This window comes from Mobula birostris, chromosome 8 (assembly GCF_030028105.1).
Source record: "Mobula birostris isolate sMobBir1 chromosome 8, sMobBir1.hap1, whole genome shotgun sequence".
NCBI classification, from domain to species: Eukaryota; Metazoa; Chordata; class Chondrichthyes; order Myliobatiformes; family Myliobatidae; genus Mobula; species Mobula birostris.
The window spans coordinates 94,941,937-94,968,323 of NC_092377.1; the positions used below are offsets into that span (position 1 = coordinate 94,941,937).

Below are 26,387 nucleotides of genomic sequence, written 5' to 3' on the forward strand. Positions count from 1 at the left end.
CAAAGATGCAAGCAGAGGAGTCGCTGTTAAACGCTATTAACCCTCCTGAGCTCTGCCTTCTGATTTCTAAATAATGATGAAAATGCAAAGTATAGTTTTAAAAATTTGTTCACTACACCCCTGGAGGTTAATGCCTTTCTGGTATTCAGTTTGATGTAGATATTGTGTAACCCAGTGATATATGCTGAAGACTAGTGAGTGTTCTTTGATACTACTTAACTGAGGATTTTGTGAGTTGGCTCTTGTGATGTTTAACATGCTAAAGATTTTTGATAGATATGTGAGCAGCAGTTGGCGTGCTTGAAATAGTGCATCCATCCTTTTAATATATGTTTTATAGTTTCTGTAGTATGGGGTAACCATTGTTTAAATGTTCACACCTATCCTATTTTAGGGAGGGAGGCAAAAGAGGTGGGGCTGTGGCACTGTTGATCAGAGATAATGTCACAGCTGCAGAAAAGGAGGAAGTCATAGAGGGGTTGTCTACGGAGTCTCTGTGGGTGGAAGTTAGGAACAGGAAGGGGTCAATAACTCTATTGGATGTTATTTATAGACCACCCAATAGTAACAGGGACATCAAGGAGCAGATGGGGAGCCAGATTCTGGAAAGGAGTAATAATAACAAGGTTGTTGTGGTGGGAGATTTTAATTTCCCAAATATTGATTGGCATCTCCCTGGAGTGAGGGGTTTAGATGGGGTGGAGTTTGTTAGGTGTGTTCAGGAAGGTTTCTTGACACAATATGTAGATAAGCCTACAAGAGGAGAGGCTGTACTTGATCTGGTATTGGGAAATGAATCCGGTCAGGTGCCAGGTCTCTCAATGGGAGAGCATTTTGGGGATAGTGATCACAGTTCTATCTCCTTTACCATAGCATTGGAGAGGGATAGGAACAGACAAGTTAGGAAAGCGTTTAATTGGAGTAAGGGGAAATATGAGGTTATCAGGCAGGAACTTGGAAGCATAAATTGGAAACAGATGTTCTTAGGGAAGCGTATGGCAGAAATGTGGCAAATGTTCAGGGGATATTTGTATGGGGTTCTGTGTAGATACGTTCCAGTGAGACAGGGAAAGGATGGTAGGGTACAGGAACCATGGTGTACAGAGGCTGTTGTAAATCTCGTCAAAAAGAAAAGAAGAGCTTACAAAAGGTTCAAAAAACTAGGTAATGATAGAGAGCTAGAAGATTATAAGGCTAGCAAGAAGGAGTTTAAGAATGAAATTAGGAGAGCCAGAAGGGGCCATAAGTAGGCCTTGGCGAACAGGATTAAGGAACACCCCAAGGCATTCTACAAGTACGTGAAGAGCAAGAGGATAAGACGTGAGAGAATAGGACCAATCAAGTGTGACTGTGGGAAAAATGTGTATGGAACTGAAGGAGATGGCAGAGGTACTTAATGAATACTTTGCTTCAGTATTCACTATGGAAAAGGATCTTGGCAATTGGAGGGATGACTTGCAGCGGACTGAAAAGCTTGAGCATGTAGATATTAAGGAAGAGGATGTGCTGGAGCTTTTGGAAAGCATCAAGTTGGATAAGTCACCGGGACCGGATGGGATCTACCCCAGGCTACTGTGGAAAGCGAGGTTGGAGATTGCTGAGCCTCTGGCGAAGATCTTTGCATCATCAATGAGGATGGGAGAGGTTCTGGAGGATTGGAGGGTTGTGTATGTTGTTCCCTTATTCAAGAAATGGAGTAGGGATAGCCCAGGAAATTATGGACCAGAGGGTCTTTCTTCATTGGTTAGTAAGTTGATGGAGAAGATCCTGAGAGGCAGGATTTATGAACATTTGGAGAGACATAATATGATTAGGAACAGTCAGCATGGCTTTGTTAAAGGCAGGTCGTGCCCTAGGAGCCTAATTGAATTTTTTGAGGATGTGACTAAGCACATTGATGAAGGTAGAGCAATAGATGTAGTGTATATGGAGTTTAGCAAGGCATTTGATAAGGTACCCCATGCAAGGCTTATTGAGAAAGTAAGGAGGCATGGGATCCAAGGGGACATTGCTTTGTGGATCTGGAACTGGCATGCACACAGAAGGCAAAGAGTGGTTGTAGACAGGTCATATTCTGCATGGAGGCTGGTAACCAGTGGTGTGCCTCAGGGATCTGTTCTGGAACCCCTACTCTTTGTGACTTTTATAAATGACCTGGATGAGAAAGTGGAGGGATAGGTTAGTAAATTTGCTGATCAGACAAAGGTTGGGGGTGTTGTGGATATTGTGGAGGGTTGTCAGAGGTTACAGCAGGACATTGATGGCATGCAGAACTGGGCTGAGAAGTGGCAGATGGAGTTCAACCCAGATAAATGTGAGGTTGTTCATTTTGGTAGGTCAAATATGATGGCAGAATATAGTATTAATGGCAAGACTCTTGGCAGTGTGGAGGATCAGAGGGATCTTGGGGGTCCGAGTCCACAGGACACTCAAAGCTGTTGGGCAGGTTGACTCTGTGGTTAAGGAGGCATACAGTGTATTGGCCTTCATCAATTGTGGGATTGAGTTTGAGCTGAGAGGTAATATTGCGGCTAAATAGGACCCTGGTCAGACCCCACTTGGAGTACTGTGCTCAGTTCTGGTTGCCTCGCTACAGGAAGGACGTGGAAACCATAGAAAGGGTTCAGAGGAGATTTATAGGGATGTTGCTTGGATTAGGGAGCATGCCTTATGAGAATAAGTTGAGTGAACTTAGCCTTTTCTCCTTGGAGTGACGGAGGATGAGAGGTGACTTGATAGAGGTGTACAAGGTAATGAGAGGCATTGATCGTGTGGATAGACTTTTTCCCAGGGCTGGAATGGCTAGCACAAGAGGGCATAATTTTAAGTTGCTTGGAAGTAGGTACAGAGGAAATGTCGGGGTAAGTTTTTTACGCAGAGAGTGGTGAGTGCGTGGAATGGGCTGCCAGCGATGGTGGTGGAGGTGGAAACGATAGGGTCTTTTAAGAGACTCCTGGATGGATACTTAGTTTAGAAAAATAGAGGGCTATGGGTAAGCCTAGGTAGTTCTAAGGTAAGGACATGTTCGGCACAGCTTTGTGGGCTGAAGGGCCTGTATTCTAGGTTTTCTATGTTTCTCTCTTCTCTTTGTCATAGCTCTGTTGGGCCTTGCTCGATGTTTGTAAGGATTAGGGGACTGATTCAGCTTATCAATATAAGTAACCACTTGGGCCTTTATACATTGTGATAAGACCATACAAGGGTGACTTTTATGCTGTACCTTCACACAATCTCAATTTCTCTTGAATCACCTTAAAGTATGGTGCTATATGGGAAGCACTGTGAAAACCTCTCCATGACTAACCATCCTAACTTTATATACTTCATACTTCAGTATGTCTGCCAAATATATATATATACCTAAAATGGAAGGAAATATTGTAGGGTTTGCTTTTATTAGATGTTCACATGGGCTCTATTGTCTGAAGGAGGACTGTTAGTTATCTTTTTGAGGTAATACTTATTGATATTCATCATGTCTACTTTAATTAAAGGCTGATGATGTAGTTGTATATTTTATACTTTATACTGTATACTTGTCGCCAAACAATTGATACTAGAACGTACAATCATCACAGCGATATTTGATTCTGCAATTCCTGCTCCCTGGATTACAAATATTAAATATTTAAAATATTAAAAATAGTAAAAATTAGTAAATATTAAAAATTGAAATTGTAAATCATAAATAGAAAATAGAAAGATGGAAAGTAAAGTAGTCAAAAAAACCGAGACGCAGGTCCGGATATTTGAAGGGTACAGCCCAGATCCGGGTTAGGATCCGTTCAGCAGTTTTATCACAGTTGGAAAGAAGCTGTTCCCAAATCTGGCCATACGAGTCTTCAAGCTCCTGAGCCTTCTCCTGGAGGGAAGAGGGATGGAAAGTGTGTTGGCTGGGTGGGTCGTGTCATTGATTATCCTGGCAGAACTGCTCCGACAGTGTGCGGTGTAAAGTGAGTCCACAGACGGAAGATTGGTTTGTGTGATGTTGCGCGCCATGTTCACGATCTTCTGCAGCTTCTTCCGGTCTTGGACAGGACAACTTCCATACCAGGTTGTGATGCACCCTAGAAGAATGCTTTCTACGGTGCATCTATAAAAATTAGTGAGGATTTTAGGGGACAGGCCAAATTTCTTTAGTTTTCTCAGGAAGTAAAGGCGCTGTTGGGCCTTCTTGGCAGTGAACTCTGCTTGGTTGGACCAAGTCAGGTCATTTGTGATATTGACCCCGAGGAACTTAAAGCTTTTGACCTGTTCCACTTGCGCACCACCAATGTGAACTAGGTCATGCGGTCCGCTACTCCTTCTGAAGTCAACAACCAATTCCTTCGTTTTGCTGACTTTGAGGGATAGGTTATTGTCTTCGCACCATGCCATCAGGTTCTTAATTTCCTCTCTGTACTCAAACTCATCATTCCCCGAGATATGGCCTACAATTGTTGTGTCATCAGCGAACTTATATATTGAGTTTGATGGAAACTTGGCTACACAATCATGGGTGTAAGTGAGTACAGCAGGGGGCTGAGTACACAGCCTTGTGGGGCACCGGTGCTCAGAGTGATTGTAGAGGAGAGCTTGTCCCCTATTTTTACAGCCTGGGTCCTGTCTGTGAGGAAGTTGAAGATCCAGCTGCAGATCTGAGTGCTAAGGTTCAGGTTCCGGAGCTTAGGAATCAGTTTATTTGGAATGATGGTATTAAAGGCAGAGCTGTAGTTGATTAAAAGGAGCCTTTTATGCTTGTCAGTGAACATGTTGTCTGCAGATTTAATGCCTGTTTCTCTGAAATGTATCCAGCAATGCCAGTGACATTTGGTTCTTTCTCAATCTTAGGCAAAGTCTATGCCAGGAAATTGTGTAGCTGTGCAGAAAAAAAATACTGTTCTTTTGCCCAAGGGTCTGATTCATTCTGGGTGAAAATGTCTCTATGGCTTTTCAGAAGGGCAGAATGAGTCATTGTTGATTGGAACTAACATTACGATTACATCTCCATTAATGCTAATTGAAGTGGATTTGTGATACATAAAATAACATTATTGTTCGCTAAGCTATACACCATTACCAAAAAGTGTGGAATTGATCTTGTAACTCACCACTGTAGTATTTGCTTGGAGATAACTTAATGAAACATTTTCTATGGCAAATATCCAATAGAAAGTGAAATTGCATCTGGTTATGAAATATTGATCTTGTTTGCTGCTTAATTTAAATTTTTGTGGAAATGTACTAAACAACTGAGTGTGTGAACTTTGTACTGCAGGATGGCCCCAGAAGTTGCAGCAGTGGAGAGGAAAGGTGGATATAACCAGTTGTGTGATATCTGGGCGGTTGGTATAACTGGGATTGAGCTCGCTGAGCTTCAGCCACCAATGTTTGACCTGCATCCAATGAGGTGAGAACTGTTGCCTTGTGGATTTTCAACCCTATCTTCACACTGGTAAAATATTCTCAGTAACTTTTATTGGTAATTTGGTTTGAGAAGTCATAGATTCTGAAAGCGTAATTTTAACAAACATCTCTGCAGCAAAGCAGGTGCAAGTTTTGTTCTTTGCCTATGATGTGATTGGAACAGAGCTATTATTGACCCTCTTAAATAGATGTTGTGTAGCTACTTAACTAGTAATGCTCAATTTAGGCTATAGTATTCCTGAAAATAAGTGACATTTCATGCATTATTGGTCTTATGTCAAGGTATGTCTAACAGAGATTATTTTCTGATCAAAATGTCTAAAATTTAGTTTATTTATGGAAGGAAAGTGCTTCTTTGCAGAAAACTGACCATTGCATTAACTTGTGTGACAGTATCCTGTGATAAGATTCCAGTGTTCTTTACAGAGAAACAGACAAATGCACCAATTCTGTTTCTGCCAATAATTTTATTAGTCCATTTTCATGTGATTTTGGAAATTTAAAATCCTGTTAAAATGAAGAATGAAACCCTCTGTTCCATCAGCAGAAAGAATATATAATTTGGTGACAATGTTGAATTTAAACATAGGACTCTCAATATTTAGCCGCCTTGTGAATTTTCTTTCTAAATTAATTTTTTTTGGAAATAATAATTTAGTGACTTGTTGACTTGTGATCTTTTTAAAAATATTAATGATGGTATGCTAGAAACGGATCAAGCAGTATTGGTAGACAAACAGTTAATGTCCGAAGTCAGTGGTTTTCTTTAAGAACTGAATGAGTTTAGCTGTGTACATACATCTATTGATGCTTCTGGACACATCTTCAGTGATGTTCCTGGAATCATCGGGTGTTTCGGGTCTTTCAACATCATACAACCTCCTCCAGGTGACCCAGTCGGGGCTGATCAGACCCCAGCTTGTGTCCAGATGGCTAGCTACTTATGACTCCATGGCTCCCCTCTTTTGAGCCACAGCCATCTTGAGGCCCTCTCTGCCGCATTGGTGGTACTGCGGATGGCTCTCCTCTTCCTCTCTCCCTCGATGCCCAAAATGCTGAAGGCTCTAAATAAAGAACGGGCTACGAATCCCCTACAACCAACCTCCACTGGGAGACACCTCGCTCTCCATCCAGCCTGCTGACAGTTGCTGACCAGTCCTGCGTACTTGGAGAGCTTCCTTTCAAAGGCCTCCTCCAAGCTATCTTCCCATGGGACTGTCAGCTCCAGCAGCACCACTTGCTTAGTAGAGTCAGACACTAGGACAATGTCTGGTCGCAGGGTGGTGGCTGCGATATGGTTGGGGAACTTCAGCTGCCCTTCGAGGTCCACCAACAGCTGCCAGTCCGTTGCAGAGGTCAGAATGCCTGCAGATGTTCTTTTGGCAGGTATTGGCTGCTCCCCAGCTCTGACAAAGGCAATGGTCTGCTTGGAGGGTCGGGACCACTTCACCCACTCAACTCCTGCGCTGACGGCTTCAGCGATGGTCTTCAGGATCTGATCATGCCTCCACCTGTACCGTCCCTCACCAAGTGCCCTTGCACAGCCGCTGAGGATGTGCTCCAGGGTTCTTCGCTTGGAGCACAGTGGGCACGCAGATGACTCTGCCTTGCCCCATGTGTGCAGGTTTGATGGGCTTGGAAGCACATCGTACACTACCTGGATGAGAAATTGGATGCGGTGTGGTTCGGCTTTCCAAAGGTCAGCCTAGGTCACTTTCCTCTCAACTGCATTCTCCCATCTTGTCTAAGCTTCCTGTTGCTTCATTCCCACCGCCTTGCAGGCTCTCATCTCCTCCACTACTGCCCTCACCTCCTCCTGAACTAGACAACGCCTTTCCTTCCCTCTGATGTCCATTTGGGGAGTTGGAAAGGATCCTAGCCCAGCTCGGCCTTGTGTGACCACTCCCACCAGCCTCCTGTGACGCAGCCTCGCCTCTGCCTCCTGAACAGCTTCCTCTGCCCTCCACTTCCTGCCAGTACTTACTTGGATCCCTGCTCTAGCCACCTTCAGGTCACTTGAGTTCCTATACTGTAGCACTTCTCTGGATCTTGTTACCTTGAATTCTTCCTCCAAGGATTTGAAGGGCAGTTGCAGTTTGTTGTGGTGTCCATAGAGTGCGATGCTGCTCAGGCTGTTTGGCAGCCCCGGCCATCTCCTGAGGTGGTTGCTAACCCTCCTCTCTAAGGTTTTGACTGCCGAGATCGGAACTGCATAGATGAGGAGGGGCCACAGGATTCTGGGCAGAATGCCATGCTGATATACCCAGGCTTTAAACTTCCCAGGTAGGCCAGACTTGTCCACAGATTTCAACCAGCCATCCAACTCGGTGCAGGTTGCCTGAATGGATGTTGTGTCCCTTAAAGAGCTGTCAAAAACTTTGCCTAAGTTCTTGACTGGCTTTTCTGTGATGGTTGGGATGGCTGTGCCTGCGATTATGAACCGGAACTTGTTCTCCACCTTCCCTTTCCTCAGCACCATCGAGCTTGATTTGGCAGGTTTGAAACGCATCTGGGCCCACTCCACCAGCTTTCCGAGCCCTTGCAGAATTCTCCGGCAGCCTGGGACTGATTCTGTGGTGACTGTGAGGTCATCCATGAATGCCGTGATAGGGGGTTGCCATTGAGCAGAATTCATTCTGGGCCCTCTGGACTCTGGTTCAGCAGACTTAGTGAGCATGTTCATGGCTAGGGAGAACAGTGTCACTGAGATAGTGCACCCTGTGATGATGCCGACCTCCACCTTGTGCCAGGTTGATGTAATTGCTCCTGAAGAGACCCTCATCCTGAAGTTGCTGTAATAATCAGCGATAAGGTCTCTGATTCTGCTGGGGACGTGATATTTGGTCGGTGTGAGCTGCACCAGCTTGTGCGGAATGGAGCCATATGCATTTGCCAGGTTGAGCCACAACACTGACAGGTTGCCCTTGTTCTCTGGCCTCCCTGATGAGCTGTGTCACCACACCGATGTGCTCCAGACAGCCCGGCGTCCCTGAAATGCCACCCTTCTGGACTGATGTATCAATATAGGTGTTCTTTGCTAGGTAGGTGCACAACCGGTTGGAAACTGCACTGAAGAAGATCTTCGCCTCGAAACACAGCAGGGAGATGATGCGAAACTGATCTATCTGGGTGGCATTTTCCTCCTTCGGGATCCACACCCCTTCAGCCACTTTCCACTGTTCTGGGATCTTCCCCCTTCTCCAGAAGATTCTCAGGATCTTCCACAGACCCAGCAGAAGTTTGGGACAGTCTTGTACACTTTGTACGAGCTGTTGCTTGGTCCTGGAGCTGAGCTTGCCCTTGCTTTGCGGACGACCTCTCTGACTTCCTTTAGTTGCAGCTCTGACATGTCGAACTGCACATCCGGTTCAGGTGGGTCTATTAGGATGTCGCACTCTCCCAACTCCTGCTCTCTTTCAGGATCATTATATATCTTCTTCAGATGTTGGTCTATGTCTTCCTGCGAACAGGCCAGTTTCCCACTGCGCTTCTCCCCCAGCAACTCCTTGGTGAACTTGAAGGGGTTGGCGATAAAGGCAGCACGTTTTCGAGCCCTTTCACGACGCTGCCTCCGATGCCACTCTGCCCGGCGGAGTACCCTGTTCTTCTTTCGTAGTATGCACATCAGCTGGGCCAAGCCAATGCGCTCCTCTTCTCCTGCCTCCTTGTATTGGGACTTCAGCGCTTTCATCTCCTGCCTGATGTTGCGGATCCTCAATGCTCTTTGGTTCTTCGAGTAAGATGTTTTGGAGCCTTCCTTCTCCTCTTCTCCAAACTGTTCAGCTGCGATACTGACAATAATTGGTGTCATGGATTGCAGCTTCCTATCAACCCCTCCCTTCATCAAAGTGCTTCCACAGTGAAGTTATGTTAGCTGCAGCCCATTTGATCCGCCTCCTGTTAGACTTCATGTTCGAGGGATTAGTTTGCAACACTTGGAGGTTCCGGGCGCTATGGGGTGACTCCGGGCCTGGCTCCTCCTTCGTCTCAGCAGGTTGGACACCTGCGCGTTGTGCTGCTCCTGCTCCTGCCAAACACTTCATCCTTGCTTGGTGGATCTTCAAGCTGCGATCGTTCTTGCAGATTTTGCCACATGCACACTGCTTCCTCATCGTCGTTTGTTCATTGCCTGGGTCTGATGTCATTGTGTCCATCCGACTGGGGTGCTCATCCTCCTCCCCCCCCCCCCCCCTTGGGCACCCCTGGGGGTATCTTTTCCTTAGATTCTTTGTGGCTTTTGTGGGGGTCCTCCTGTCAGAGGACGCAGATTGGGTTGCCAGCCCGTTCTGCCCTGGTTGCCGTCTCTCCGGGTTGTCACTGACTCTGCAGTCGTCACCACTCTTTTCGTGGTTGTCACCCAGTCTTTCCTGGTTGTCACTGATTAACTCGGTGTAAGCTGTGTACATACATCTATTGATGCTTCTGGACACATCTTCATTGATGTTCCTGGAATCATCGGGTGTTTCGGGTCTTTCAACATCATACAGCCTCCTCCAGGTGACCCAGCCGGGGCTGATCAGACCCCAGCTTGTGTCCAGATGGCTAGCTACTTATGACTCCATGGCTCCCCTCTTTTGAGCCACAGCCATCTTGAGGCCCTCTCTGCCGCATCGGTGGTACTGCGGATGGCTCTCCTTTAGAAGCATTTTAAGAAGCTCAGAGATGGGAGGAGATCAACCTGGACTAGTATTTATGTACAATAAAACTCTGATTATAATTGGGACTCTTGTACCAGTGAGGCAGATTTTCAGGACTTTTATTCTTGTTCTTGGACTTACTCGTGTTGGATGTTATTTCTATTAATGCCACAACACACTTTTTAAATGTTTCTTTTAGATGTTATACAGTATTGTTATAAGTGTACCAGTGAACCAGCTAAGATGAAAGAAAGCCTTCAAACCAGGGTCCAGTGAGTGTTAAAGGAGTGTGCTAATACCACCTGGTGAGATAGATGCTGAACCATTGGGATTTACAAATAGTTGGTTTTCAAATCAGATACTGTAATGGGTTGGAAGGCAGAAGAAATTAAATGACAAAAGAGCTGAGAAAACAAGGGTAAATAAAGGTGTTAACAGGACAGAGAAAGAAACAAATTAAGAGGCCTAATTGATGAAACAGAATCCTCAACTGAAATCACATAAGGAAATCTGAAACAAAACTACCATGTTGAAAGGATTCACTGTGTGAAATTAACTTGATATTGTGGTGGGAAGAAAGCGTTCCTTGAGTTTACATTTTAACTATTTGAGCAAAGTAGCTGGCTGACAGTGCAGGGCAAAAGAACAAAGTTCAAAATAAGTTTATTATCAAAGTACTTGTATGTCACTGTGTACTACCCTGACGTTCATTTTCGTGCTGGCATTTACAGGAAAATAGAGAGATACAATAGAATTAATAAGAAAAACTATAAATAACAAAGGCTTATAAACAACCAATACGTAAAATAAGACGAATCGTGCAAATAATAAACAAGTAAATTAATAATACTGAGTTTTTGTGTCCTTGAAAGTGAGTCTGTTGTTTGTGTAATCAGCTCAGTGTTGAGATGAGTGAAGTTATCCACACTGTTTTCAGCACCTGATAACTGTCCTTGCACCTGCGGGTGTGGGACTTAAGGCTCCTGTACCTCCTGCCCGGTGGTATTAGTGAGAATAAAGCATGGATAGATGTTGGAGGTCCTTAATGATGGATTCTGCATTCCTGTAGCAGCACTTTTTGTAACTGTGCTTTGATGGGGGAGGGATTTGCCTGTGATGGACTGGGCTGCATCCACTACTTTTTGTAGACTTTTCCATTCATGGGCTTTGGTCCTTTCATATCAGGATGTAATGCAATGTAAACAAGGGTAAGAGTGACAGTGGAATGGAAAGGGGAAAAAATAACAGATTGGCATGGCTTGGTCGTGTTTGCAGACTAAATGGAGGTGCCTTACATCGCAGTCACTCAATGTGTGTTTGCTTGTTGAGAAGACCATGTTGTTAGTACTGAATGCAGGGCACTAAGCATGAAGTTTCAAGTACATCAGTATTTGGTACTTTTGAGGTTTTCCTAGGTTGCGGAAAGTTTAAAAGGCAGTTACAGCATATACTTTAGCTTTTAAAGGGCTGTACAGGGAAATGCCTTGGTAAGAGGGTTGGGGAAGCCCTGGTGTGAATAATCTCTTCAGAATGCAGAGAGGTGAAGGATAATGTGTTTGCTGGTGACATTACTGTATGTTGGGAGTGTAGGGAATGCTCATCTGATCCATTGGATCTGGAAGTTGTTGGGATGAAAGGTAGGATCAGGGATCTGAGTTCTAGAGAGGAAGGAGAAAGGGACTAGATCTAGAATGTTGGAAATCCAAAGCAACACACGAAATGCTGGAGGAGCTCAGCAAGTCAGGCAACATCAATGGAAATGAATGGACAGTTGATGTTTCGGGATGAAACCTTTCTTCGGGACAGGAAAGGAAGGATGAAGATGACAGAATGAAAGGATGGAGGGAGGGGAAGGAGGATAGTTAGAAGATGATAGGTGAAGCCAGGTGGGTAGGAAAGGATAAGGGCTGGAGAGGAAGGAACCTGATGGGAGAGGAGAGTGGACCGTAGGAGAAAAGGGAAGGGGGGACCCAGGGCGAGGTAATAGGCAGATGAGAAGAGGTAAGAGGCCAGAGGGGGAATAGAAGAAGTGGGGAGGGGAAGGAGAACTGGAAGGAGAAATTGATATTCATGTCATCAGGTTGGAGGCTACCCTGACAATATAAGGTGTTGCTCCTCCACCCTCATCATGGCGCAAGTGGAGGCCATGGACCAACATGTCCTAATGGGAATGGAATTTGGAATTAAAATGTTTGGCCATTGGAAAGTTCTTCTTTTGGCAGATGGAGTGGAGGTATTGGACAAAGTACAAGGGGTCTAAACAATGTTGAGGAGGCTGTTTTGGGAGCACCGGACACAGTAGATGACCCCAGCAGATTGACAGGTGAAGTGTTGCCTCACCTGGAAGGACTGTTTGGGGTCCTGAATGGAAGTGAGGGAGGAGGTGAATGGGCAGGTATAGCACTTTAGCTGCTTGCAGAGATAAGTGCCAGGAGGGAGATTAGTGGGTAGGGATGAATGGACAGGGGAATCACAGAGAGGGCAATCCTTCTGGAAAGTGGAGAGTGGGGAGAGGTAAAGATACGTTTGGTGGTAGGATCCGTTTGGAGATGGCAGAAACTGTGGAGAATGGTGTGTTGTATGTGGAGCCTGATGGGGTGGTAGGTGAGGACAAGAACTATCACTGTTAAGGCAGTGGGAAGATGGGGTGAGTGCCAACATTTGGAAATGGAGGAGATGCAGATGATGACAGCCTCAGTGGTGGTGGAAGAAACCCCGTTCGTTGAAGGAGATGGAAAGGAAAGCCTTGTCCTGCGAACAGTTGTGGCTGAGGCGAAGGAACTGAGAAAAGGGAATAGCATTACAGGAGGTAGGGTGGGAAGAGATATAGTGAAGATAACTGAAGGATTTGGTAGGTTTATAAAAGATGTCTGTCAACAGTTTGTCTCCAGAGATGAAACAGATCGAGAAAGGGGAGGGAGCCGTCAGAAATGGACCAAATGCATTTAAGGGCAGGGTGGAAGTTGGAGGCAAAAATTGATGAAATTGACAAGCTCAGCATGGGTGAAGGAGTAGCACCAATGCAGTTGTCAATGTAGTGGAAGGAGATTTGGGAGCATTACTGGGGAAGGCTCAGAACATGGACTGTTCTATATAGCCAGCGAAAAGGCAGCCATGGCTGAGGCCCATGCGGGTGCCTGTGGATACCCCTCGAGTCTGGAGAATACCGACACTGATCAGTTTGAGATGTGTGAGCACCAGCTTGGTGTTATATGATCAAGAATTGATTTTTTGGTATTTTGATAAATCTGAATCAAGTACAACATATCTGTTTTGTCTTTGACCCATATTACCTCATTCCTCATGGGTATGAAGTAGCTATCAGGCTATTTACATTTTAATGTTCTGTTGCAAAGGATTTTTTTAAGGAAAAATTCTACAGCTGCTGCAAAGTTGCTCTGTGGCTTTAATTATTCCCACTACCCTTTAAAGATTTGGTAAACATATTTCCTGCTGGTTGCCCACAATAGTTAGTCACCTTTGGGGAGTCAGCTCAGTTTTGCACTGGCTGAAGATAATGATGCTCCTGCATAGTCCTTGCATTTCCATATTTTCATCTCTGGCTATTCAAGCTGTGGTTGTTTTGTGTTGGAATGAAAGCAGAAAATTAAATTGTATCCCTCTGTTGCAGATATTAAGGCAAGTCAAAACCCTTTGGCCAGTTTATTTTGGATTTACCTCACTTAGGTAAATACCTCACATAAGTGCCTTCTGCAGAAATGCTGTGGCATTATTGACATGGAATTAAGTGAACAAATAGCTCCTCCTAAGTTGTGGATTCTTAAACCCTTTTACTCTTCCAGATAATACTTTCTGTTATCCTTTGAAATGAAAGTTTGAAAGTCTATATGACAGCAGTGTTTCCTCAGTACCACATTGAAAATGAGGGTAGCTTGGCTCCTTTATCTCCCCCATTCCCCACCCCAACTCCACCATTTGAAGCAAAAAAATTACATATTTAATCTCTCCTAGTTGAGAAATGATGGGTTTTCATTGTTATAACATATGGCTTTCTGGTTAATTTTTAGGGCTTTGTTTTTGATGACAAAAAGCAACTTCCAGCCCCCAAAGTTGAAGGACAAGATAAAATGGTAGGGAGCATTTAGACATTGTCATTCTTTTTACAAGTCTACTGTTTCCAAGTTGGTTCATTACAGAATGTTGCTGTTTCAGGTCTACTAACTTCCATCAGTTTGTAAAGCTGGCACTTACAAAAAATCCAAAGAAAAGACCAACTGCTGAGAAACTATTGCAGGCAAGTTTATTATGCTTTGTTTTGTTAGTCTGTGTGTACTAACGTTTTAATAATGGCCTTACATTCTGCTTTTTAATTGTGTTTCAGCATCCATTTGTGACACAGTCTTTGAGTCGTACTCTTGCTATTGAATTGCTTGATAAATTGAACAACCCAGATCATTCCAGTTACCATGATTTTGATGATGATGATCCTGAGGTAAAATATATTTTTTATTTTTGGTGAAGCTTATGACATTTTTACTTTTGTAATCTGAATAGCAGACTTTGGTCTAATTTGTGAAGCAGGATTGTTACAGGGCTTAAAGAAAACAGAAATCTGTCTTTGAGTTAAGTCTTTTGTGTAGTAGTTGTTATTTGTTTTGTGTACATTGAAACCAATCTGCTTGTTTAATTAAAGATAGATGTACTTAAATCTGAGTAAAAGTTTACCTATGGTTTTATTTTTAAAAAAGTGAATAGTAATGTCTGATTTAAAAATGTTTGTGAGCTTCCAGTTCTTTCTGATGAAAGTAATATAATTTGCTTGGTATTTGTATTCGTGTACTCAGCTGGTCAAGGAGAGGGAATAGCAAGTGGGAAATACCAGCCAGTGGGAGAGAGTGATCCATCACAGTGGGGAATGGGAATTGAGAGGGAAAGGAATGGTTGGGCAGGGAATTGAGAATGGACCTAAATGGAAGAAGTGGATAGGGAGGCTTATGAAAGAATAAAGATGGGAATGGATGAGGGTGGGGTGAGTGGGGTTTTGAAGGAAGTGCGGCTAAGGAAAAGGGTGTGGGGGGTGGAACTGTATGTCTCTCTATTTGTGTGTGTGGTCACAATATACTTGCATTTGTGGTTGTGTGACATCTGTACAGCAGAACCTGGTGTAAAATGACCTTGGGTCTCATTACCATGAAGTAAAATTTTGCTCTGTTACGACTGTGTGGTAGCTGGAGTGCACTCCCCAGCCTATGTTAAAGAATTTCTGTCTAGGCATCTATCACACCACAGAATTAGAGTGGTGATGTCTTCCCGGTGACATAGGTTTTCTCTGGGTGCTCCTGTTTCCTCCCACATTCCAAAGGCATTCGGCTTATGGTTCATGTTTTGTGGGCATGTGAAGCGTGGCAACACTTACGAGTTGTCGCCAGCATAATCCTTGGACTCTGTTGGCTGTTGACACAAACAACACATTTCACTGTATCTTTCAAAGTATGTGTAACAAATGAAGTTCTTCTTTATCTTTAATCTAATCCTCTGTCCTGAGAGACTGATTAAAGAGCAGCAGCTCAGCCGGGTCTTGTCTCTGCTGATGGAGAGCATAGTAGTGGCGAGACACTCTCGGGTGTATCATCTGGGGCTTGTGTCCATGTCAATAAAAGCTTTTAAGTATCTAGTAATAGCTCCAATATTCCATCTTTTACCACTTAGTTACTTGATTTTTAGATAACCTGTTGGTTCATCATTTCTTCTTAATATGGGAAAATTGTCATTTGCTAAATTACATTGAATAAGCTCATGAGAAATAATATTGAAATAAGGTGCAAAATAAGAAATTTTCGGTCATTTTCTTTCCTTCCCCTCTTTTACCAAAAGGTGAAGTATCTATGGTAAAATACTGTAATTACAGTTCATTTACAGCAATTGTTAAATACCATCAATGAATTTTTTAAAAATCCTACAAATTAATATACAGTAACAAGTTCTATGAGGGACATGCACAGAAACTCAAAACACCATGACAACTCTTGTATACATGCAAAAAGACAGTATATATAATAATAATGTAATATTCTTAAGACCTTAAGACCACAAGATATAGGAGCAGAATTAGGCCATTTGGCCCATCATGTCTGCTCCACTATTTTATCATTGTTGATCCAATTTTCCTCTCAGCCCCAATCTCTTGCCTTCTCCCTGTATCCCTTCATGCCCTGACCAGTCAAGAATCTGTCAAACTCTGCTTTAAATTTACATAAAGGCTTAGCTTTCACAGCTGTCTGTTGCAAAGAATTCCACAGATTTACCACTCCTTGGCTAAAGAAATTCTTCCTCATCTCTGTTCTAAAAGGTCACCCCTCTATTCTGGTCTTAGACTCTCCCTCCATAGGAAACATGCTCTCCACATCCACTTTAGCAAGGCCTTTCACCATTTGATAGGTTTCAGTGAGGTCACCTCTCATTCTTCTGAATTCCAGTGAATACAGGCTCAGAGCCATCAAACACTCTTCATATGACAAGCCATTCAATCCTGGAGTCAGTTTTGTGACCCTTCTTTGAACCCGCTCCAGTTTCAGCACATCCTTTCTAAGATAAGGGGCCCAAACTTGCTCACAATACCCCCAAATGAGGCCTCACCAGTGCTTTTTAAAGTCTCAGCATCCTTGCTTTTATATTCTAGTCCTCTTGCAATGAATGCTAACATTGCATTTGCCTTCCTCACCACTGACTCGATGTGCAAGTTAACCTTTAGGGAATCCTGCACAAGGACTCCCAAGTCCCTTTACACCTCAATTTTTTTTGTATTTTCTCTCCATTTAGGGTAATAAGTTTATGTTAATTACTTATCTATTTGATTAACTAGCATATGAAAGCTCATACTCGGGGGCAACCCGGACCAACACTGGGACAGCGCCAAGAAAGTCCACTGACATCAGTGCAGTGCTCAGCCTCTGCGACTGATTTTAGGGCAGCACTTGACTCCATGGAGAGGTTGCCTATAGAAGCTGAAGATTTGCTGTACACATTGCAAATGGTTATTGAATCAATTGGAAATGAAACTTTTGTTTGATTTATTCCAGTTGGCAAAGTACACTGACAATGGGTAATGTGCTTATAAATTAGCAATTGCATTCTCATCTGCCCTAATTAAATCTGTTGCAGTATTGGAATTGGTACCAATACTTGAATTCATCAAAGTGTCCATTGGCTGGTTTATATAATTATGAACCTTTAAGACCAAAGTGTAATTTCCAGCTGACATTTCCATTAGTAACAAACAGAAGATAGCCTGTCTGCTGTCTGCTCTCTGTGCCTTGGTAGTATGTAATCAGTTAGCATGAAGGAATAACGGAGATGAAACTATAAAGTCAAAAGAACCAAAGCTAGTTTTGTAGCTGCCTGATTATTCAAAGAAAATTATTTTTCATTAATTTATCTTGCAACAGTGACTATTTGGGAAATTTGGAGAAACTTTAGCAGTTAAGGCAGGTTTAAATTGCTATCCAAGACAGTGGCAAGGGTAGTTAAATCTGGAATGACCAAAAAGAATTGAAGAAATGCAGATATTTCTTAAGTGAATGGGCCTGGAGTGATTGGAGAGGTGGGTAACAACAGACTTTAAAATTGAAGCATTGTTTACCTAGGAAGCCCATAAAGGTTGGAGAACAGGTGGTGGAGGAATGGTAAAAGTTAGAATATAGGAAGCTAGAGTTTTGGATAACCCTACCTTCCTGCTGACTATCAACATAAGTGCATCTCAAGGCTGTGTGCTCATCCATTTGCACTACTCTCTCCACACACAAGTGACTGTGTGGCTAAACACAGCTCCAGTGCTATCTTCAGATTCACTGATGACACTACTGTGGTACATAAATCATGCAAAAGCCTTAGGCACCGTAGATATTTTTCTTTTCATAGGTGGCGATGAGTTTGTTTACTGCAGCGAGATGGGTCGCCTGGTTGAGTGGTGTTGCAAAAACAAGTTCTTGCTCAATGTCAGCAAATCTAAAGAGCTGACTGTTGACTTCAGGAAGGAGAAGGAAGGTGTACATGTGCCAGTCTGCATTAGGGGTCAGCAGTGGATAGAGTCAGAAGCTTTAAGTTCCTGAGTGTTAACATATTGATGACCTGACCCTAGCACTGGACATAAGGGGAATGTCGAGGGAAAGCATGCTAGTGCATTTCCTTTCTTAAAAGGTTAAGGAGGTCCAGGTTATCATCGAACACTAACAGATATCTACATGTGTAGTGTTGAATGAATCCTGACTGGTTGCATCATGGATGAGAAAATCTGCAGATGCTGGAAATCCAGGTCCAAATCCAAGCAACGCACACAAAATGCTGAAGGAACTCAGCAGGTCAGGCAGCATCTATGGAAAAGAGTAAACAGTCGACGTTTCAGGCTGAGACTCTTCCCCCTGATGAAGGGTCTTAGCCCAAAAAGTTGACTGTACCCTTTTTCCATAGATGCTGCCTAGCCTGCTGAGTTCCTGCAGCATTTTGTGTGTTTGGTGCATCATGGTCTGGTACAGCAGTTGAAATGCACAGGAATGTTAAGAAGCCACAGAGCAATGGACTCTGCACAACAGATCATTGGCACATCCTACCCTTAGACACTTTTGAATGGTTCCAGAAATTGACAGTGATTCTGCAGTCTTGTTTTAAAGAGGAAGCAACGCCTTCGGTTTTTTGCACTCACCCATCAAACATTAGTGAAAGTAACAATTACAGCATTTAAGAAGTTAGCTGGAAATGTTAAGTTGGTTTAACAAATAATGTTAATATCCCTCCCACTCCCAGTGTATGTTGTTTTCATTAAAATGAAACAATTGCTTCTCTATTTAGCCCGGTCCTACAGTGGGCTGACTTGCTACACACTGGAGTTATGTAGTGTAATCTGCTTCTTGAAAGAAGGCGGCATCCTCTCAGCTGCTTCCTGCCTTGCGGGTAGTGAATCCCCTCATAGTTGGTAGAGAGGCTCTCTGTGAGAGATGGTGTTTGATAGGCTGTGTTGAGTGATGTGGTCACTGGGCGCTGAGATGGGGACTCAGGACTGCACCCTGACTGGTGATTGTGGACTGTGCAGTGTCTTACAACTAGTGTTCATAAACTGCCTGGATCCTATAAGCTATCCGCATTTTGTGAGATGTGTTTTCTCCTCTCACTTGAACTTGCCATAGAAAGGTTTCCAGGCCATGGGAAGTTACATGACCACACAGAGAGACAGCCATCATCTCCAACACATGTAGCTGAGGAACCAGTCAACATGTGGAGCAGGGGCAGGGTTCCTCAGTAGTGGCCTACACTCACCCATCTGGCTAGGGTACAGCCTGAGAGGTGGTACTGTTCTTCTGATCTCATTGAATGCTATCTTTCATTGGCAGCTTCTCTGCACTTGAGCTGTGGAAGAGAATTCCTTGTTGGATTTGCACCAGATTCTCAGTATGGCAGCTTAACAGTGATGCACATTGTGTTGTCAGCAATGTGTACTTCTATTTAGTGCTGACGCCTTCCTAGGAATGAGTTCATGGTGAGATACCAGGGCACAATTTGCTGCACTGTTATTCCCAGGAAACAATTCGAGATCAGATACCTCTGTTGCAATGTCCAAATAAGACTCTTGAGCTGCTTCAAAATATTCCATGCCATCCAACTTAAAAGGGCTCAGAGGTCATTAACGATTTTTCCCTCGAGTGAAAGATAATGTTTCATTTTGGATTTACCCTCGTTCAGGCATTGATGCCTGCAGGTGTTTCCTGTAAAGCCTCATTCCAATCAGCTTAGAGAACAAGTGAAGTTATTTCCAGGTTCTGAAGTTCTGAGGCATTGTCCTAATCTTGCTTCCTTTTCCTGACTTAACTATCTGCCATTTTGAAACCACGTAAATAGGATTCTTGGCTCCATAAACAAGACTCTGTGCTTTGTCCCCTGCTCTACTCGCTTTACAGTTAAGACTGTGAGGCTAAGCACAGCTCCAATGCCATATTTAAGTTTGCTGACGACAGCACTGTTGTTTGACGACTCAGCATATGAGGGAGATTAAAATCTGACCGAGTGGTGCCATAGCAATGACCTCTCACTTAATGTCAGCAAAACCAAGGAGCTGATTTTTTAACTACATGATTAGGAAACCAAAGGTTCATGAGCCAGTCCTCAATAAGGGATCAGAGGTGGAGTGGGTCAGCAACTTTAAATTCCTTGGTGTTCCCATTTGAGACTGTCTGCCCTCTGTCCCTAAGGGATATTACAAAGAAAGCACAGCAGCACCGCTACTTTTTTTTAGAAGTTTGCGAAGGTTGTGCATGTTTAAAGTAAATCTATTGTCAAAGTACAGAAATGTCACGATATGCAACCTTGAGATTCATTTTCTTGTGGCAATCGCAGTAAATACAATAGAATCAATGAAAGACTGCACCCAATAGGACGGACAAACAACAGATTTGCAAAAAAACTGTGTGAGTGTAAGGGGGTTTCGTCTCTGATGTTACTGTGTAGGCTCATTAAAATGGCTTCTTTGTTATGTTATACTTGGGAATGCTTCTTATGTTAAACGCTGAGAAAGTCCTTCCCGCTAGCAGTTTGTTTTGTATTATCTATTGATAGGAGGACAAATGAACCAATTAGGATAGTTGTTATGTTTTTGGTGTATTTGAAGATACTGTGTGCGCGGGGTTTTGGGGGAGAAGGCGGGAGAGAGAGACAGAGAATGGACCAGGTGCTGTGAGTCCACTAATGGGGTCGGACCCCGAGCGGGGTGTTCGGCGAGGAGGGGAGACGGAGACGGACTCGTGTGATGCGTCTGGTCGACCACCGTTGTTGGTCCCAGGCGGCCGGTCGAGGCGGTCCGAGGGGTCGCAGGGTGAAGAAGAAGGGTCCAGAGCTCCAACTGTTTGTGCACGAAGAGATTGAACTTTGATAAGTGTGGCACCTTTTATTTTCCATTTATATTTTATCCTCTATTAGTTATATAGTTCCAGTAATATCTACCCCAGGGGGGCTACATAAATACAAAGAGAAAGAAGCAAAGAAATACTAATAAATGAATAAATAAATAAATATATAACCAATAAATATCAAGAACATGAGATGAAGAGTCCCTGAAAGTAAGTCCATAGGTTGTGGGGAACAGTTCAGTGCCTTTCTGATGGCAGCAGGCTGAATGGTTTGACAAACTTCCGTAGATGTACGGTGGAGGATATATTTACTGGTTGCATCAAGGCCTGGTTGTAAACACCAATGTCCTTGAACAGAAAAGCTTACAGAAAATAGTTGATGCAGCCCAGTCCATCATGGTTAAATCGCTTTCCACTATTGAGTACATCTATATGGAATGTTATTGCAAGAAAGCAGCATCTGTCATCAAGGTCCCCCACCATCTAGGCCATACTTGCTTCTCGCTTCAGCCATCGGGAAGGAGGTACCGGAGCTTCAGGACTCAAATCACCAGGTTCAGGAACAGTTATTATTCCTCAACAAACAGGCTGTTGAACCAGAGGGGATAACTTCACTCACTCCATCATTGATCTGTTCCCATAACCTGTGAACTCACTTTCAAGGAGCCTTCATCTCATGTTCTCAGTATTTATTATTTATTTATTTATTTATTATTATTTTCCCTTCCATTTGTATTTGCACAGTTTGTTGTCTTGTTATGTGAGGTCTTTCATTGATTCTATTGTGTTTCTTTGTATTTACTGTGAATACCTGCAACAATGTGAATTCCAGGGTTGCTTATAGTGACATTTGTACTTTGAAAATAAATTTACTTTGAACTTTGATGTCAACAATTAGTGTGGGAGCTCTTCCAGTGTCACCCAATTCTCCCTTAATGTTCTATGTTCTTTGTATTGCTATGTTGCTATTTATTCTGTGTCTCATCGCCAACTTCAGGCTCCCCCTCTTCTACTTTACTGTCATCCATCATCTTTCTCTTAATGTCACCCAACTTTCTTTCACCTTTCTTGTTCTATTTCTTCAGTTTAACCAACATTCCATGTACTTTTCCCCTTCATTTCTCCACTCCAGCCCTGGCCACTTACACCTAAACCTCTGCTCCTTTTATGAATGTAATGGCTGCTACCTCCCTTTCTTTGCACAGGGATTACGTGTTGTCATAGTTTGTAGATGAGACATCTTATCATGGGTATATCCTGTGCAATTAATAGTTTTGGGGTGCACTTGGGAGAGATGTGTTCCTATCCAGACCGTTGACAGCCGTGCTATGAAAGATGGAGCAATTTAAGTCATTAAATCTAGTCATTGGGCAGTTTTAAATGGAAAAACCATAAAATGTGGATAGGCAGATGAAAAAAAAGTGAGAGAAATGTTAAAGCAAGACAAAAGATCAAGGGGAACGAAAAAGAGTGAAATAGAAATCCAAATTCTATTTGAGCAGCGATATTTAGTTTGTTTTTTTGATACAAGTGATCTCTGTAGGCTCACTGAAATTAATCTAGAACAGAGGCTCAAACTGCCACCAAGCGACTCTTTAGTACTTATTTTAATGGGACATATTCTTTCATCGGTATCTTCATGACCTGTTTGACCCCAGATTAAAATGGGATTCATTTCAAAAAAGTTATTCATTGTACCATCTTCATTTAATAACAATTTGCTAATTATCTTTATTTTCAGAGTGATGTGTTGAGCCTCCTAACTTTGTAACTGACTATTAACTAACAAGATTTTGTTTTAGTTATGAGTGCGGCTGTATTGTTGCTGACGAGGGACTAAATCCAATGTTGGAATCGTACAGCGCAAAATAAGTTAACTGGTCCATGGTGTATGTGTGGCTCTTAGAAAGCTTCCATTTTTAATTTGCTTTATGCACTGTTGCAGAGAACAGTATTAAAAACTTTGATAGCTCTTGGCTGCTGCTTGTAAGGTGCCATTTACAGACATCCCACCCTGCAAAAACTCATTTCGGGGAGGTAGCACCATCAATTTGCGGGAGACTTCCAGGAGAGGTGGGATGTCTGCAATAGGGTAGCTCCTTAGCAGCTGGCCAGCTAGTTTAAATAACGTTAGCTTTGCTAATGAATGAATGACACTTGTTAAACTCACCTCAACACGTCTTTTACAGTCTTAACCCACCATGGGCAATAGAAAAGTCACTGTTGCAAACAGTGCAGCGAGCAACACTGTCGTTATTTTGACCCCTATTAGGCAGGGGTGACGTACGTTTTATATTTTTTTTGGAATACTCTGCCATGGTGCGCTCTTGCTCGCGCTGTCTCTCGTTGCTCGCGCGCTCTCACTTGCTTTCTTGCTCGCTTTCTCGCTCTCTCGCTTGCTTTCGCTCGCTTGCGCTCTCTCGCTTGCTTGCTCTCACTCTCTCTTGCTTTCGCTCGCTCTCAAAAAAATTGATTTCCGTGATATTGTATATAATTTGCGGGCATCAGGGAGCCACTATTAATATGCGGGAGACTCCCGGAACTTCCGGGAGAGGTGGGATGTCTGCATTTAGGCCTGTCTAAAGGTAGTAAGTAATTGTGATATTTCACAGTTGTATTACTGAATTTTTTTTTAAAGAAGAGCATAAGAAATAGAAAAAAGACTCACCCTCCAGGTTCACCCATTGTGGACAATGAATTTCATCCCAATCTTGCGTCCAAAAAATTAAATATCGGATATTAATTGCCCAATAATAAAATCTAAAATTCGGCAATGCTAAACCACCATCCTTTTTTGATTTCTGTAGATATTTCTTACTTAATCTAGGATTTTTATTCTGCCATATATATGAAGAAATTTTAGAATCAATATTATCAAAAAAAGGATTTAGAGATAAAAATTGGTACCATTTGAAATAAATACAGAAATTTAGGTAAAACAGTCATTTTAATAACATTAATTCGACCAATCAATGATGAGGACAGTGGAGACCATTTAATAAACAATTGTTTAACATGGTCAGTTAAAGGTAAATCAACTTTAAATAGATCTTTATTTTTTTTTAGTAATTTTGACACCTAGGTAAGTAAAATAATCACTAATTAGTTCAAATGGTAATTGTCTATAAATTGGAACTTGCATATTTAATAGAAAAAGCTGACATTGGTGAGTCTGTGCAGGGGTTCTCATTAGCTTCTATTTTAGGAGCTTTGCTTCCCTTTGCATTAACCAAACTGAATAAACAAATAATTAATCCAATAATTAAACATACAATATGGTTTCAATTCAAAATGGTTTCAATTTTGCAAATCTTTTGGATTGAATGAATTTGTTTTATCTAGTCCTATTATATCTAATTTTTTCTTTCAACCTTCTAGAACTGATCAAGCTTTTTCCTTGTGGAAAACGAGGGGAATAGCATGCTTTCGTGATCTATCCATGGATAATTGTTTCATGTCGTTTGAACAATTATCTAATAAATATAAGTTGCCTAGTTCACATTTTTTCAGATATCTGCAAATTAGTTTTCTGAATGTTATTTTACCTAATTTTCCAATATTTCATCCAACTAATCTAACAGAAAAAATTTTAGGTTTAAATCCCTGTCAGAAGCGTTTAATAGCAGTTTTGTATGATTTAATTATGAAAATACATCTAGGTACATCTGATAAAATAAAAAATGAATGGGAAAGAGAACTTCAGGTGTTCTTACCTATAGAGAAATGGGAGAAAATTCTTCAACTAGTTAATACTTCCTCAGTGTGTGCTAGACATACACTGATACAATTTAAAATAGTCCATAGGGCTCATATATCTAAGGATAAATTAGCTTGTTTTTACCGACATATAAATCCTGTGTGTGACAGATGTAACTCTGAGGTGGCCTCTCTGACACATGTGTTTTGGTCTTGCCCACTTTTAGATAAATACTGGAAAGATATTTTTGATATTATTTCAACAGTTTTGCGTATTAATTTAAAACCTCACCCTATTACTGCAATTTTTGGATTACCCGTGACAGATGTTGGTAATTTACCCTTTTCAGCTGGCCATTTGATTGCACTTGTTACACTAAAAGCTAAAAGATCCATCTTGCTTAAATGGAAAGATTCTGATCCTCCTCCTACTTTTCAGTGGTTTTCTCAAACTATTATGTTTAAACCTGGAAAAAATTAGGAGTGGTATGGTTGATTCTTCAGTTAAATTCGAAGGAACCTGGGGACCATTTATTCAATATTTTCATATGATGTAAGCTGTCCCTTTATAGAACCCTTTTTTTTTTAAAATAATCTTTTGTTTATCTGTAGAGGAGCGGAGTTGATGACAACTAATGGTTCAGCACGGACTAGAAGGGCTGAGATCCAAGGGAATAGGACATCCCAGTCTTTGCTTTATTTCGTTCTTTTTTAGCTTTGGGGGTTCTTTATAAAACTCTTTTTCATGTCAATTACTTGAATTATGTATGTATATGTTAACCATTATCAATGTTATACCGATCTCTGTATCATTAGTATTGTTATGTATATTAATCTGAAATTTAATAAAAAGATTGAAAAAGAAATAGAAAAAGAGTAGATAAGAAGGCCCTTTCTGTCTGCTTTGCCACCTGACAAGACCCTCAGTTCTGTTTGCCCACTGGATCTCTATGTACCTTGAATTTTCCAGAATTTTCAAATATCTCATGACTTTGGCTGTGAATACACTCTTGAGTGATCACCCATAGATCTCCAAAGACTGACAGATCTCTGAATCTTCAGTCATAGATGTCTGCCACTTATTTGAACATTATGCCACATTTTTCTAGACTCTCCATCCAAGAAAAAACAGTGTGTCAGCAGTTACATTGAGATTGCATTTCATTCTCCTAAACTCTGGTGAGTGTAGCCTGTTCCACTTGGTCATTCCTCTCCGGGCTGGCACCCTTTGCCACGAAATGGTTTCTATTTGTAAGTTGTCTCCAAGGACCACAGCTGCACAGTGCTCCAGGTATGATGTCACTTAGTGAGTGACTCTTGCTGAGTTTTTTTTACTCTAACTTCCATGTGAAGGCCAGCATAATTCCTCTTTTTTTCATTGGACATCTCTGTGCAAATTCTTGGTGATTTGTGTATAAGGATGGCCAAATTTCAGTAATCCCAGCATACAATACTGCATTTGTTGTAAATGTGCAATAAGTCAATATGGTGGAAATACTCAGACTGGCAGTATCTGTGGAGAGAGGAAGAGCTAATGTCTTGGGCTAATTGGAATATGAGGATTAGGAGCACACTATGCTGATTCTTCGGCAGAAGGAAGAGTCGGACCTGATGTGATGGAAGTGGCACAGCCACAGTTGAGGGTCGTGATGACTCTTTACCAGAAACAGGATGGAGTTCCCTTTTCTTACATTCTACCAGTCTACACAATCACTGGATCATCCTCTTCACCGTCTCATCAGCGTCAAGAACAGCTTCTATCCTGCTATAAGACCGTTGTACAATGAATTAGACT

General features: G+C 42.3%; 1 protein-coding gene across 5 annotated transcripts in view; it reads left to right on the forward strand.

Annotated features, from left to right (window-relative positions):
* The window catches only part of map4k3a (mitogen-activated protein kinase kinase kinase kinase 3a), a 265,585-nt gene that overhangs the window by 137,607 nt on the left and 101,591 nt on the right, over positions 1–26,387 (forward strand). For all 5 annotated transcript variants that reach the window (XM_072265706.1, XM_072265707.1, XM_072265708.1 and 2 more), the window contains exons 9-12: positions 5,258–5,389; positions 14,072–14,134; positions 14,217–14,298; positions 14,386–14,496. In XM_072265706.1, the coding sequence (XP_072121807.1) occupies positions 5,258–5,389; positions 14,072–14,134; positions 14,217–14,298; positions 14,386–14,496 (388 nt within the window). The remainder of the gene's footprint in view (positions 1–5,257; positions 5,390–14,071; positions 14,135–14,216; positions 14,299–14,385; positions 14,497–26,387) is intronic.